The sequence below is a fragment of the Falco peregrinus genome, chromosome 2 (assembly GCF_023634155.1).
Source record: "Falco peregrinus isolate bFalPer1 chromosome 2, bFalPer1.pri, whole genome shotgun sequence".
NCBI lineage: Eukaryota > Metazoa > Chordata > Aves > Falconiformes > Falconidae > Falco > Falco peregrinus.
In genome coordinates, this window is record NC_073722.1 from 108,888,185 (window position 1) to 108,900,892 (window position 12,708).

Consider the following 12,708-nt stretch of genomic DNA (forward strand, 5'->3'; position numbering starts at 1 on the left):
CCTTCCGCCGCGGGCGAGGCGGCACCTGATTGGCTGGTGGCGGCGGGGGGCGGGGCCGGGCGAGGCGCTTTTGTTCGGGCGGCGGCAGCGGTGGCGGGGCCATGTCGTACGTGCCGGGGCAGCCGGTCACCGCCGTGGTGGTGAGATGGGGCCGCGGGAGCTGCCGGCTGGGGCTGTCGGCGGGAGGAGGGGCGCGGGCTGTGGAGACGACAGTTCCTGCGGCGGGGGCTGTCAGTGCCTGGGGCGAGCCCGGCCCGCCCGGGTAACGGCACCGAGCCGCGCCCGGAGCGGCAGCACCGCCGGTGTGAGGGCACGGGCCCCGGCCCAGGGCCCTGCCTGGCCGCGCTCTGCAGGGGACGAGAAGGGGCCGGTGGCGGCCGGCGGAGCCTGGCGGGACGCGCGGGTTGCCCCCGGCCGTCGCCCTCCCCGGGAAGCGGGGCTGTGCCAGCGCAGCCGTGGCTTTGATCAAGGAGCGGCGCCAGCAGAAGCCTCTTGTGTCATCCCCCGGCTCAGTGCCGACGGTACCGGCACTCTGGGCGGTGCGAGCCGGAGCCCAGCCGCGCTCGGATTGTCAGAGGGGCAGCCCCGAGGAGCCGGGGGGGTGGGGGGGTGCGGTGCGAAGAGAACCGTGGAATGGTTTGGGCTGGAAGGGACCGGGAAGGTCACCTGGTCCAGGCCCTGCAGTGAGCAGGGACACCCGCTCCATCAGCCTGACGACCCTTCTGGGTTAGGTGGCTGTTTCAGCCAAGACCGTGCCTTTTGGTCTTGGCACAAGAATTGCACAAGCTGGCGTTTGTACAACGCTTAGGTAATGCGCAGCGTTTGTCAGGTGCCTGTGTTCACCAGACAGCAGGGAACCTGCCTCTGGATTATGGAAGTGTTGATAAGTTATCTTGGAAAAGAACCACCCTAATAATAGGTTATTCCTGCTGATAGGGCTGGGCAGGAACAAGGCACGCGGGTAAGAGCAAGATGAGTCTAGCTGTGAGTGACTGCTAGTTATTAAGACATGACTCATGATTTAAGAGACCTGCACTGGTTCTAGTGTCTTCCCCTTGTATCTCGGGGCAAGCAGTAAAGCAGCGAGTAGCTGAGGAGCTTGGCCATACCCTGAGTATGCCACTCCTGCCCTGCTGGCCCGTGGTGGGGCTGAGAACAGCTCAGAGCCAACTGCTGTCAACACCGAGGTCGCATGTGACTGGCAGCGAGTGCCGTGTGATTGCTGTGTGCTGCCAAGCGCTTTGAGAGCTCACTGCTTATGAATACATAAGCTTACCAAGCTGCGATGCAGCCTGCTGTAGTAGGCGCTACTACCTGTAGCAGCACAGGTATACAGTACTTCTGAAAAACAAACTGACTCTTAAGTATCTGTGCCTGAAACACACTTGAGATGTATTCCAGTGATGACAATACTGAGCTGTCTTATCTTTTTTCTTTTCAGCAAAGAATTGAAATACACAAGCTTCGACAAGGTGACAATTTGATTCTGGGATTCAGCATCGGAGGCGGCATTGATCAGGATCCGACTCAGAACCCTTTCTCTGAAGACAAGACCGACAAGGTCAGATGCTCGTTGTCTTCTCTAGCAGCCCCCTCTGTAAAAGCCTGGGCATATCCAGCTCAGCCAGCAAGCTCGACTCACTTGCATCTCTTCTGTCCTCTCACACAGTTTGCTACTAAAGTTATTCTGTTGCCACGTTATCATTTGCAGACTGAGTTTGTTTGAAGTTAGCTGTCCGCCTTTTCTACTTTCCGACATTGCACAAACCTGTTTTTAACTAGAAACCTGCAATATACTGGAAAGTATTTTTGTGTTGTCAGCAGAATGGCCCTTGAGTATTCAGTGCTCCTGAATGTAGTCAATGAACACGTAGTATTTTTTTCCCCAGGGTATCTATGTCACAAGGGTGACAGAAGGAGGCCCAGCAGAAGTTGCAGGACTGCAGATTGGAGACAAAATCATGCAGGTAAACACCAAGATAAGGCAAATACTAATGTAGTACTAGGTGCACACTGTGGGAGTTTCTGCTGGTGGAAATACTGTCTTCTGGATATTTCCCAGGATAGTCTGCACGGCTTACAAATAAACTGAGCTGTGGCATAAGCATGTCTACTACCTGGTGCTGATGGAACAGTTATAGCACACCTGTGAGTCCATGCACCTGCCTCATTTAATATTTCTTTCCTAGGTGAACGGCTGGGATATGACAATGGTGACCCATGACCAAGCTAGGAAGAGGCTGACAAAAAGGAATGAAGAAGTGGTACGGCTGCTGGTGACCCGGCAATCTCTGCAGAAGGCTGTGCAACAATCCATGATGTCCTAATCTATCACCAAGTTGGGGAAGGGTTGGGGAGGGAGATGTATAGACAGTTATCAAGCAAGGAAGCAAATACTAGATGGAGCAGGTGGTCTGGAAGGAGTGCATGTTCCTAACTGTGGTAAACACGTTTTTTTTTCCTTCCTCTGGTGTAACTGGCAGTAGTAAAATCTAGTCCCCTCAGCAGAGCGCCTCTCTAAAGTCTTCCCTGCAGGTACATGGTAAGACTTTATTGTAGTCAGGGCTTTCAGGAGGGCAGGACAAACCCTAGTTATTTAAGAAAGCAACTGGAAAAGCCTTAACTTTGACACACACAGCACAAAAGCTTCCTATTTTAAGAGGAAATGTGGTTTCTGCTATGGAGGATAGAGGGTTTGCTGTGCTGAAGCTTTTAGAAATGAGCTGTCCTGTCTTCCCACTCTAGCAAATGCTAGAATTAGAGTTGCATGCTGCTGTGGGGAGGAGCACTGTACTAATCCCACATTGTGTGCTAGCTAGACACAGTATGCTGAAGGGTTTGGGGCATTATGTGTTACTACAAAGATTCCCTGTGTGCAAAAGTAGCCTCTTTGGACAAGAAACAACTACAACACGAGTTAGATTAATGCCTGTGAAGTACACTAAAAGTTCATAGACACTATAGTTCAGAGTAAAACCTTAATTCTCCTTGTTCCCAAGTAATTTGTAATGACAAATGAATCAAGTTTAAATGAAGGGAATATGGAATAGGAAAGAAAACACTGTTGTTGAACTTGGCAAGAAAGCTGCTCGTAGCTGTAGAGTTTTCAGTTCTTCATTCCACTTTGAGACTTTAAATGGGAAGGGTGGATTTTGGTCTGTCTTATAGAAGACTTTGCTTAAATCACTGATTATTGGATGGAAGAGATGAATATGCCAGTAATTTGCAAAAGTGCCTCTTGACCAAATTTAAACTTCTGGTAAGATACTAAGTTGTTTAAATCAACATGCCGCAGGATTTAAGATTTTTGATGCAACACTAAGTTAATTATCTAGCATCCTAGTGGCTTTTTAACCAGTTAGCTTTACAGTTATCCAAAAACTGGAGTTCTTAATCCCCTTCAGTTGATTTATACAAAGCTATACTTTCCTTAAACGGTCTTCAGGTAAGCTGTTGTAAATAGAACATGAGGAGGTGGCAGACTAACTTATTCAGTACATTACTGCTGTGCCATGTACGTATGTTGTGATTAATGCATCTCAGACTGTTCTGTACACACCAGCAGATGCTTATTTACAATTTTTATATTATGGAATTACTACAATACTGCTTTTGAATTTTGTAAGTTAAGAATTCAGTGGTAAATTTTAAGGCTTTCAAGTTGAAGTTATTTTTGTTACTATAAAGATACACTGCTATTTGTACTGCTATTTCACTTGATTTTACACACAATAAAACAGTTGGATTTCCTGAGCTGTTTCTCCTTACATTTAAGAAGACCACATCACGTGAATGCCTCCAGTTGAGACCTTTTTTCTGGCTTTAAGTGGATTGTGGCCTACATCAATGCAATGGAGTCTCAGGTTAGTCATGTCTGATTGTACTGGTGGGTGTTTGCAGTGTTAGTGAGCTGTCAAACCTCACGTGGTCTCTAGTCAGGGGTGCGGGGGGCAGGGGTTCTAGTTTTCCTTGGGTTGACACCTAGTAAGACATACTGGCTTTTGAGCATTCAAATATTCTTCAAGTACATGTATGGATTCCCTTCTAGTTCTTTTAAAGGGTATAACGCTTACCTTCAAGTAACTCAAGAACTTGTTCTCTACCTAGAATGTATCACATGTAGTTAAAAAGTTGCCCAGGAACAAAAATGTATGTTCCAACTTTAATCATGAAGCTGTTAATGTGATCCACTTAGGAAAAATCTCTTTAAGTCTGAAATCTCTTTGATAGTTCTGAAATCTCTTCAATAAGTCTGTAAACTTTACCATCCACCATTTAGAATTCAAGGCATGTCAGTAGAACTGAGCAAAATGAAGTTAGTGCACTAGAAGTATTCAGATAAATCTGGGTACTTGTCTTTGAAAGAGCGTTCAGTGAAATAAGAATACAGTTTCTGCTGCTTCTCAGTATTTTTTTACTAGAGTTCATGTTCTAATATTTGGGTATTTGCTACCAACAGCTGTAGTGGTACATAAAGGGGTTAACAGCCAACCTGAGCAGTGTTCTGCTGTGATCTGTTTGTGAGGAGTCAGCAGCAGCACTTAGATCCACAGCCAGTCTTGTCATTACATTAAGATATTATGTGGTTGCTTAAACACAATCTCAGATTTCTGGAAGCCAGAACTCTGCTCTTCGTAGTTACTTCTAGTGAGAAAGAGATCACTCTGGTCTTTCTCTTTCCTGTTGTTAACGGAAAAAGAATCACATGTTTCTTAGACAGCTCACACCAAGCTGTCTTCGCAGCTTCAACAGGCATGAGTCTTCCATTTGCAAGTGGTGGCTAGACAGCCTGCTGTCCTTTAAGGCATCTGGCAATGTGGCAAGGCAATAGCTTGTATTCCCTACCAGAGAGGATCAAAGTATAAACGGAGATCAGAATCAGTATTTCTAGTAATGGGCAGCAGGTGTCTTGAAAGCCCTCAGCCAGGGTTAAGGGCAAGTTCAATTTAAGGTTTTTGTCTTCGAGTGATGTTATTCACAAGGTTCATATCCTTGTCTCTTATAAAGGCAGTAGTGCTGGACCATAAAAACAATATCAAAGAGAATGGAGAAGACACCCAGGCCGAACTTGGTGGGATCTCCAAAGATTAACTTCCACTGATCTGTCAAACACAAAATTAGAGAGTTAAGGCTAACTCAAGTGTAGTCCTGTCTCAAGACTGCCAGGTCATACCATACGTATTGGAGAAGTTCATGTTTATCATGGACCACTTAGGCACACCTTAAGACTGACTGACATCTTATGCAAAGCTAATTAATAACTTTCTGTGATTTCTTCAGAATAGCTATTTCATTTTCTATCTTCAAGGAATACAGATTCTTTATTCTTTGTATAAGAAGAGCTACCCATGTTACAGCACAAAGATCATTTTCCCAAGATAACGTACTAGTTCATATCTGCTTTGTAGCAGGGTTTTCCCACCCCCTTAAGAAAGGCCCCAGCACTTAAATTCCAGGCTTACCATTGTTGTATGACTGCAAAAACATCTGGAGAAGGCTGAAGCTTCCACCAGTGAAGTCTAGTAATACACTTCCAACACTCCATCCCTCAGTACTCTTCCGATGGAAATTCATGTATGCCTGAGAGTGTAACAAGTTGTCAGTCAGTGTATCAGGTATGAGCATTTCTGAGACTATACAGAACGCTTCTTAAATGTTAACTATGCTGGTTTTGTCACTGAAAGACTTCATAAATCATTGCTGGTTTAATCTAGGCCGGCTTTCAAGAGCATACACTGCAGGCTTAGGGTGACAGGAATATAGTGTAGAAGCATAAAAGTTCAGATTTACCTGTGGAAAATATTTTATCAGTGTGACTGCTAACTTAATGTAAGAGAAGCAGAACAAGAACTGTAGCCATGTCATTTCCTCAGCTGCAGCAAGAAACAGTGTTGTAGATGTGAAGATCCATGCAAGTGCCAGTAGTCCAACAACAACTTTGGATACTTTCTGACTTGCTCTCTGAAACAGAAATGCAGATACACTTAGACTGGCCTAGGTCATACATCTCCAGACACACTTTAAGATGTTATATGCTAATGCTGTTATGGTTAAAGATTCATGGTTGCATTCTAATTCTTTGCTAGAAAAGATGGGCTGTTAAAACTTTTAGGTTTAGCGTCACCAAAGGAAGCACCCCAAGAAAGTAAGTTATTAGGTAGAGAAAATTGGCTGTTCAGATCAGAGGATTTTACAATGGCAATTAAACAGAGACCCACCTGACTATAACAATAAGAGTTAAACAAAGACCTACCTGACTATAGCAATCAGTCTGAAAATGAATGGGGATTATAAAAGGGCCTTTGCAGCTGTTTTAAGAAAAGTGGAAAAAAGCTAGAAGTTTGAATTGCAGGGAATCACTAAGGTCCTGTCCTAGCCTGAAGAATGCTTCAAGTAGTGAGAAACAGCAAAGCACCTACTACCACTTCTACCGTGTAGAGTTGTGATCTATGTCCTGCTTGGAGATCTGTCTGGGAACTTTATGAACTTGGCTGTTTGCCTTAGTTATTTTGAGTCTGCAAGGAGTTTACTTTTAAGCTTAGAACACCCACGAGGCTGAAGTAGCTAAGCTTACTGGACTTGCTACTGGTTCAGGAAAGATAAAGGCAGCAGGACTGTGAAGCCTGACTTCTTGAAAGGCCAATGGAAAGTGCAATGAAGAGGGACTTTGGAGCCCAAGGAGTGGGCAGTGAGTGGTGAGGAGCCCGGCAGAGGGAGCTCGGCCAGAGCTGGCAGATCAGCCCAGCACTGAGACTTACCTCGTAGATGCAGCACTGAATTATGGTGAGGAGAGTTAGAGCTAATGCATGGAGACTGAAGAAAACATCATTGATAGCGACAGGGTTCACCCCACTGGGATAACTGACTAAGAATTCCTCCTAAATGTAAGAGAAACCAAAACCAGCCAAATGCCTTGACTCCTTTCCATAGATACACACAGCTCCCCCACCCCGCAAGTATTAGGAGATAATCACACTCACCTTTATCAAGGGAATCCAAAAGAGTCCAATATTAAACACACTGTATGCTATAAAGCCAGTAAGGTTTAATGCTATAAAGTCAAAGCTTAGTCCAACAACACTAGAGAAGGGGGGAGGGGAAAAAAAAAAAGAGAAATATGTATCAGAGCATTACAGGCAGCTCCAGGGACACCTTGACCGTAGAATGTACTGATTTATAAGCAATTTTTGATGCAAGTGAAAGCTGCAGGCTTTGTAACAACATGATGCTGCTGTGAGTTTAGGAGGAAGCAAGGTGAGATATCCCTCATATGCCATGCACTGGTACTCACAACAGCTCTTGCTGACAAGGTTGTGTCCCTGCTGTTTAACTTCACCCCTCTAGGAGCTCAGCTAGTCTGATAAAACCATTCCAGCCTGAATTCAGAGCAGGAGTAGTACATCTTTGCCAGAACAAATGCTTTAGTTTTCATATATAATAATGTTTCTGTTTAGAGTCACTTAGTTTAAGAGGAGCTGGCTGATAAACAGTTCACAGGGTCAGTAACCTTTGAAAGGGGGTCATCACAATTGGCTCAGCCAGATGATTTGTGACATGGCACCAACGGGAATGGGGAGGTCTCCTTTTCACAAATTAGGACCTTAGGATTAGGTGTCTACAGGATGCACTTAGTTTTCGTTGACCTGCATGCTCACTGGGGCTGTATTTATTCAGGCCCCCTCTTTGCCCTGCTTTTTTCCCCAGTCTTTCTACATGTAATTCACAATGACCCAGACAGATATAACCGAAGCTAGGAACACAACTCACAGTAAGTGACTTGCAAACACATCTTAAGTCTCTTTACCTTTTTCGTCGCCAGTTCTCAAAGACTTGAGGATAAAAGGAGATAGACCAGGCGAGGAAATAGATCCAGCCAATCACCTCATCGGCGTATCTCACTATGATGCTATGAATCACTTGAAATTGAATCCTAGGTCTAATGGTTAATGCAAACAGAATTAGTTAATTTGTCTGTTCACACTTTTTTCAGGAGATTTTGCCTTGTTTGGCTTTGAGAGAAAACAGAGTCCAGGTGTTGAGATAAGACAATAAAGGTTCACTGTTGGTTTCAGTTGAGTTGCTCCCCTTTTCTTTAGTGTCCTTGTTATGTTCAGGACATCTCCTACTCCTACCCTCAACCTACACCTTCCTTCTTGCTTCACTCTTTCTTTCCATTCCTTTACCACAGAAATTTAAAAAAAGGTCATCTTGTGCTTATGGCTTCCACTGTCTCAGCACAAGGTCTGTTATGCAAGAGCAGTTCCACTTGCCACGCTCTGCCAGCAAAACCTCACAATCATGCCTGTCCTGTTGAGCATTTCATGTGCTTAGCACCTCTGCATTTGCTTTTGTGTGTGTGTCTTAAAAGCAGAAGTAAAATGAGGAAGTGCAACAGGATACTCTTGTTTTTGAGTAGCATCTAGGCAACAAGCAAATACAATCCAGCTTTCTCCACCTTGCTAGGCTGTTTTCCTCTTAGGGAGGACTGGCATCTGTGAAAAGAGGGCTCCCCTAACCAGAAAGCAAAACACCTGTTTCTCACGGTATTCATGTGGGCACACAGCTGCATCAGGCTATTAGCACTCCAGAACAAGTTCAGCACAACAAGAAGAGTATCCCACTGGATAATTCCAACCAAATGTTTCCTGGATCAGAAAAGCTGGCATGTAGTTTTGATACTTTCAGGAGGGGTTACTAAAACCAGACTAAGGAGCCATGAGAACTCAGTCATCTAGTAATAAAATCTAAGATGCCAAGACTATCACTCTGCTTCACATACCCTGTATTTACCTGAATACCATGGGGATTGCTGGAGGGTTACCGCATCTTCTCAACTACATACCATCCATGCCCCATTAACTATTTAATTATAAGGAGGGAATAGTTACCCCAAAGTTTAAAAAGCTGTAGGACAGTAAGTGGAACTAAAAACCAGTTTCTCACCCAGTTAAGTTGGAATTAATGGTATAAAGATAAACTGTTACTTGTCCAACATCATCTGCTTTCACTTGGAAGTCTGCTTTAGTGTGACCTGCAGGCAATTGTACCTGCAAGGCAAAGTGGAAAGAAGAAAGAGGAGAGTTGCATCATACTAGCGGGAAGCTTTTGCATAAGGTCAGAAGTCTGTTCTGCCACTTACTTCATCAGGTAGTTCAACAATGGTGCTATGTTTTGATGAGTGTGTAATATTAAGAGTTATCACCAGTGTTTCATTTAATGGAGCCCTGTAAAGGCAGAAAAGAACAAGTTAGACCAGTGCCTGAGTTCAGAAAAATTGCTTCAGGGCTGTGGGACAGTATCTGCTAAATCCGCACAGCTGTTGCAAACATAACAAACAGTCCATACACCACAGTACCTACCTAGTACTCAGAGGAACACCAGCACCAAAGTATGTTAGCATTGTACTATTTCTTTCATTTGAACTAGCGATGGGCACTAGACAGTTACATGGCCACATTTTACCTCCCTCTTCTCCATACAAGTAGCAAATCAAAGTTACTGCTGCCAGAATCCTATCACTGTGCTTGTTCACCCTTTGCTGGTAAAGAGGGGCAGAAATGATGGACATGTACTTGGCGTGATGAAGGGCAGAAATCATAGCAGTGCAGTAAGACAAAAACAAAAAACCCCAACAACCCTCAAACAAAAAACCACCAAGTGACATAGTCCTGCACAGCTTTCCCAGAGAACTCCACTGACCACTTGTCCAGGAGGCTTAATTGCATAGCAGTACTTAAAATATCATAAGGTTCAAATGCCTGTACTTGTCCATGAACGAGATTACAGTACCACATCTTTCTTTGCAAACAAAAATAAAACTTCTAGACTGTTGCAGCCATGTTTTGCTATTTTCCTCTTTATCACAATTCTTACATTTTCATCTGACTGTTTCCTTTACACAAACTTTGAGACCCCAAAGGGGAGGGGTGCACGTGTTTTAACAATCTTTTCCTGGGAAGAGGCTGACAAAACAAAACTATGGGTAAACAGTGCACTGTATTAAACAATGAGACTAAGGCGCATCAGCCTCCGCTCTGGAGTAGCTGCATTTCTTTGCTAGCAATGCAAAGTTCTGTTTGCTTGGTAAAGTTTTTTTTGGTGATCCTTCTAGGATATGCAAGTTTCTCTTAAGCATCAACTTTTAGAAATTGAAGAACTTTATGTTCACATATGGAAGACAGTAAGCTAATTACAGAGCAGACAGCATGAAGCCCCTTTTCCTGCTCAGCTTCCCATACAAATGGCATGAGATATTGTCAGAAGCCAGCCATATAAGGCTGTCTGTGAGAATGCTGCACTATCTTGGTCCAGACTAGTACTAAGCAATGTGATGGTCTAGAAGTGGCCGGTCACACCCACGAGACTCACTCTGTATGAACAGTTAACTGAGTCTGCAGGAAAGTCTTGGTATATAGCCAAGTTCTATCCACCTGCTCATCCTCTGTTCCAAAGAGAAACTAAAGATGCAAGCAACTTCCTTAATTACAAATGCAGAAAGACAGAAAAAAAATAGAATGTAGAGAGCCAGGACTGAAGTGATAAAACTGGGGTGGGGTGGGGCGTGGGGGTGTGTATGGTGTCTGCTTTTAATCAAGTTATATCATCTTACAAAACCTAATGATTTGTTTCTTCTCCAATGGGAAGATATCTGTGATTTGGGGTATGGGTTACTGGTAAATTGGCGTATAAGTGAGTTTGTCCTTCACTGGAATTTCACAAATTGTGCACTCCTTTTATTGTCTTGGAAAAGCACTTTTGATTGATTTAGGCTTAGTGGTGGACTTGGCAGCGTTAGGTTTACATTGAACTTGACCTTAAGCTCTTTTCAAACCTAGATGATTCTATGATTTTACCTGAGAGAGATAGTGACGTTGGTTGAACTTCCACTTTCTAATGAAACCACTTCAGGGACAGACAATACAGTGAGTCCATCTGGGGGCAGGGAAAAACACAACCAAACAAAAAAACCCACACAAGTCTCAATTAGTACGAATGGTGAATAGCTCCTTCAGAACTACCTACTTTCTTTTGTGATATAGCCATTTTGTCCATTGGTACCTGCAGTGTCAGATTAACAAAACCAGTACACATGATAAACACCAAAGGGAGTACAGCTTGTTTCAAGGAGACTAAACAACTTAAAAAAGGAGAAGTAAATAACCATCCGTTGAACACGTTACAAGGAAGCTATTTTTAAGTACTTCCAGTGCAACAAAAGTTCATGCCAAAGGAATGCTATAGGATACTTCAAAGATCCACTAATTGTTTCTCAATGTGATCCTAGTAACTTAGGAGTCATAAATGTCCAAGATTTAGTTTAAAATTGCTTCTTGGGCCACATGTTCAAACTAGGTACACAGTAAGCATACATTCTCTTGAACATCTATCTTAACACTTCAGTAATCACTAGGACCTTACTATAGTGCTCTGCAATATTGCTGTTAAGGGGTACACTTTACAACAATCCAACTATACTGTACCACATCACGCTTTAAGAGAGGCCAAGATTCCAAGCACCACTACAACCGGTATCAAAACCATAAGCTGGTCACCTGTCAACAATTTTGACATTTGGATCCAAGTCTATTTTATTCACTGTATGTTTAAAGGACACAAGAGATGAGGAAGAACAAATTACTATATAAAAGTAAGACCATAAGTGGAGAGATAAACAGGCTGCCCTGGATGCATTTCTTACTACACTGTTCTTAAGAAGTTCAGTGCAGGAGAGCTCCCTAGCTAATCAGTGACTGTACCACAGACAGTATTTAATCTGCTTCTGCAGAGGCAAGTTCAGAGCATGAGGCGAGTCCTCCATCACAGCGGTGCCTCAGCAGAGCACTGCCTGTGTATGAGCAGAGCAAGTCAAAGGTAACAGTGAAAGAGCTGATGGGAAGCATGGCACGGGTCTCTCCAGACAGGTGTCATGGGGATGCTGCAGTACAGCTCTCTTCCAACTTTTACTGGTCTGGACCTGGCCCCCCGCCAGCCCTGTGGGCCCGAGCTGGGATGACCAAACACTCACCACCAGGCCCCAGCAGCACAAGCGAGAGGTACAGCAGAGCATGGAGCAAGTATCGCATCCTCCTGGTGGAAAAGCTGCAGAAGAAGCAGGGAGAAGGCCTTGCTTAGAGCCCACACGTTCTGAGGGGGCACCAGCCCATCCCCTCAGTGGGCAGCTCCCTCCCACCACAGCACCACAGCCCCTTCCCAGCTGGGGAACCCTCAGCACCACTGTGACAGCACTAGTCTTTCTGCCTGCCCAGGCCTCCCCGGGGACATTTTTACCTCACGGCTTCTCCCGCCCCCGCGGGACCCCTCTCCTCACACATGCGGGACTACAAATCTCAGCAGCACCCGCGCCGCCAGGGGTGGGGGGCTGGGGCGGCGCGGTGCACGCTGGGACTTGCAGTTCCCGCCACGCTCCCCTCAGGAGGCACGGTGGCGTGCGGCCGTCCCACGTCTTGCGATGCGCTAATACTGAGGGGGAAAAAAACCGCTGAGGAGAGAGCGCCTACCTCCTTCTAGCACCGCAGCTTCGTCCCGCTCAGCCCCGGCTCTTCCCTTTTCAGCTTCTCACGTGAGGCGGCCGCCTATCGACTCCCCGCCCAGCGCCCACCGCGCGTGTGGCGCCGCTGCGGCCGCCCTCGGGTGCCATCTTGGGTGCGGCAGAGCGGGTTGGGTGTTGCGCTGGTGCCGCCCAGGCTA

The 12,708-nt window shown here is 45.2% G+C and overlaps 2 protein-coding genes across 2 annotated transcripts; one reads left to right on the forward strand and one right to left on the reverse strand.

The window, feature by feature from the left end:
- The first annotated feature begins 14 nt into the window (after positions 1-14).
- On the forward strand, positions 15-3,753 carry TAX1BP3 (Tax1 binding protein 3). The gene is made up of 4 exons (XM_055795177.1): positions 15-140; positions 1,442-1,561; positions 1,890-1,967; positions 2,190-3,753. The coding sequence occupies exons 1-4, from the start codon at positions 102-104 to the stop codon at positions 2,325-2,327; spliced, it is 375 nt and encodes a 124-aa protein (XP_055651152.1). The 5' UTR covers positions 15-101; the 3' UTR covers positions 2,328-3,753.
- Positions 3,754-4,397: 644 nt separating this feature from the next.
- On the reverse strand, positions 4,398-12,663 carry CTNS (cystinosin, lysosomal cystine transporter). The gene is made up of 11 exons (XM_005240495.4): positions 12,519-12,663; positions 12,026-12,099; positions 10,854-10,932; positions 9,140-9,224; positions 8,944-9,047; positions 7,805-7,936; positions 6,981-7,080; positions 6,759-6,878; positions 5,791-5,961; positions 5,463-5,580; positions 4,398-5,102 (listed from the first exon to the last, which is right to left on the reverse strand). Exons 2-11 carry the CDS (start codon positions 12,081-12,083, stop codon positions 4,972-4,974), a joined length of 1,098 nt encoding a protein of 365 aa, XP_005240552.2. The 5' UTR covers positions 12,084-12,099; positions 12,519-12,663; the 3' UTR covers positions 4,398-4,971.
- Positions 12,664-12,708: the final 45 nt, after the last annotated feature.

Excerpts from the sequence above, each read along its gene's own strand:
- TAX1BP3 (XM_055795177.1), top strand. The coding sequence starts at position 102 with ATGTCGTACGTGCCGGGGCAGCCGGTCACCGCCGTGGTG. Across the intron at positions 1,562-1,889 it reads CTGAAGACAAGACCGACAAG|GGTATCTATGTCACAAGGGT; the intron begins GTCAGATGCTCG and ends TTTTTTCCCCAG. Across the intron at positions 1,968-2,189 it reads TTGGAGACAAAATCATGCAG|GTGAACGGCTGGGATATGAC; the intron begins GTAAACACCAAG and ends TTTCTTTCCTAG.
- CTNS (XM_005240495.4), bottom strand. The coding sequence starts at position 12,083 with ATGCGATACTTGCTCCATGCTCTGCTGTACCTCTCGCTTGTGCTGCTG. Across the intron at positions 10,933-12,025 it reads TGTGCTGCTGGGGCCTGGTG|ATGGACTCACTGTATTGTCT; the intron begins GTGAGTGTTTGG and ends CCCTGCCCCCAG. Across the intron at positions 9,048-9,139 it reads TTGTTGAACTACCTGATGAA|GTACAATTGCCTGCAGGTCA; the intron begins GTAAGTGGCAGA and ends TTTGCCTTGCAG.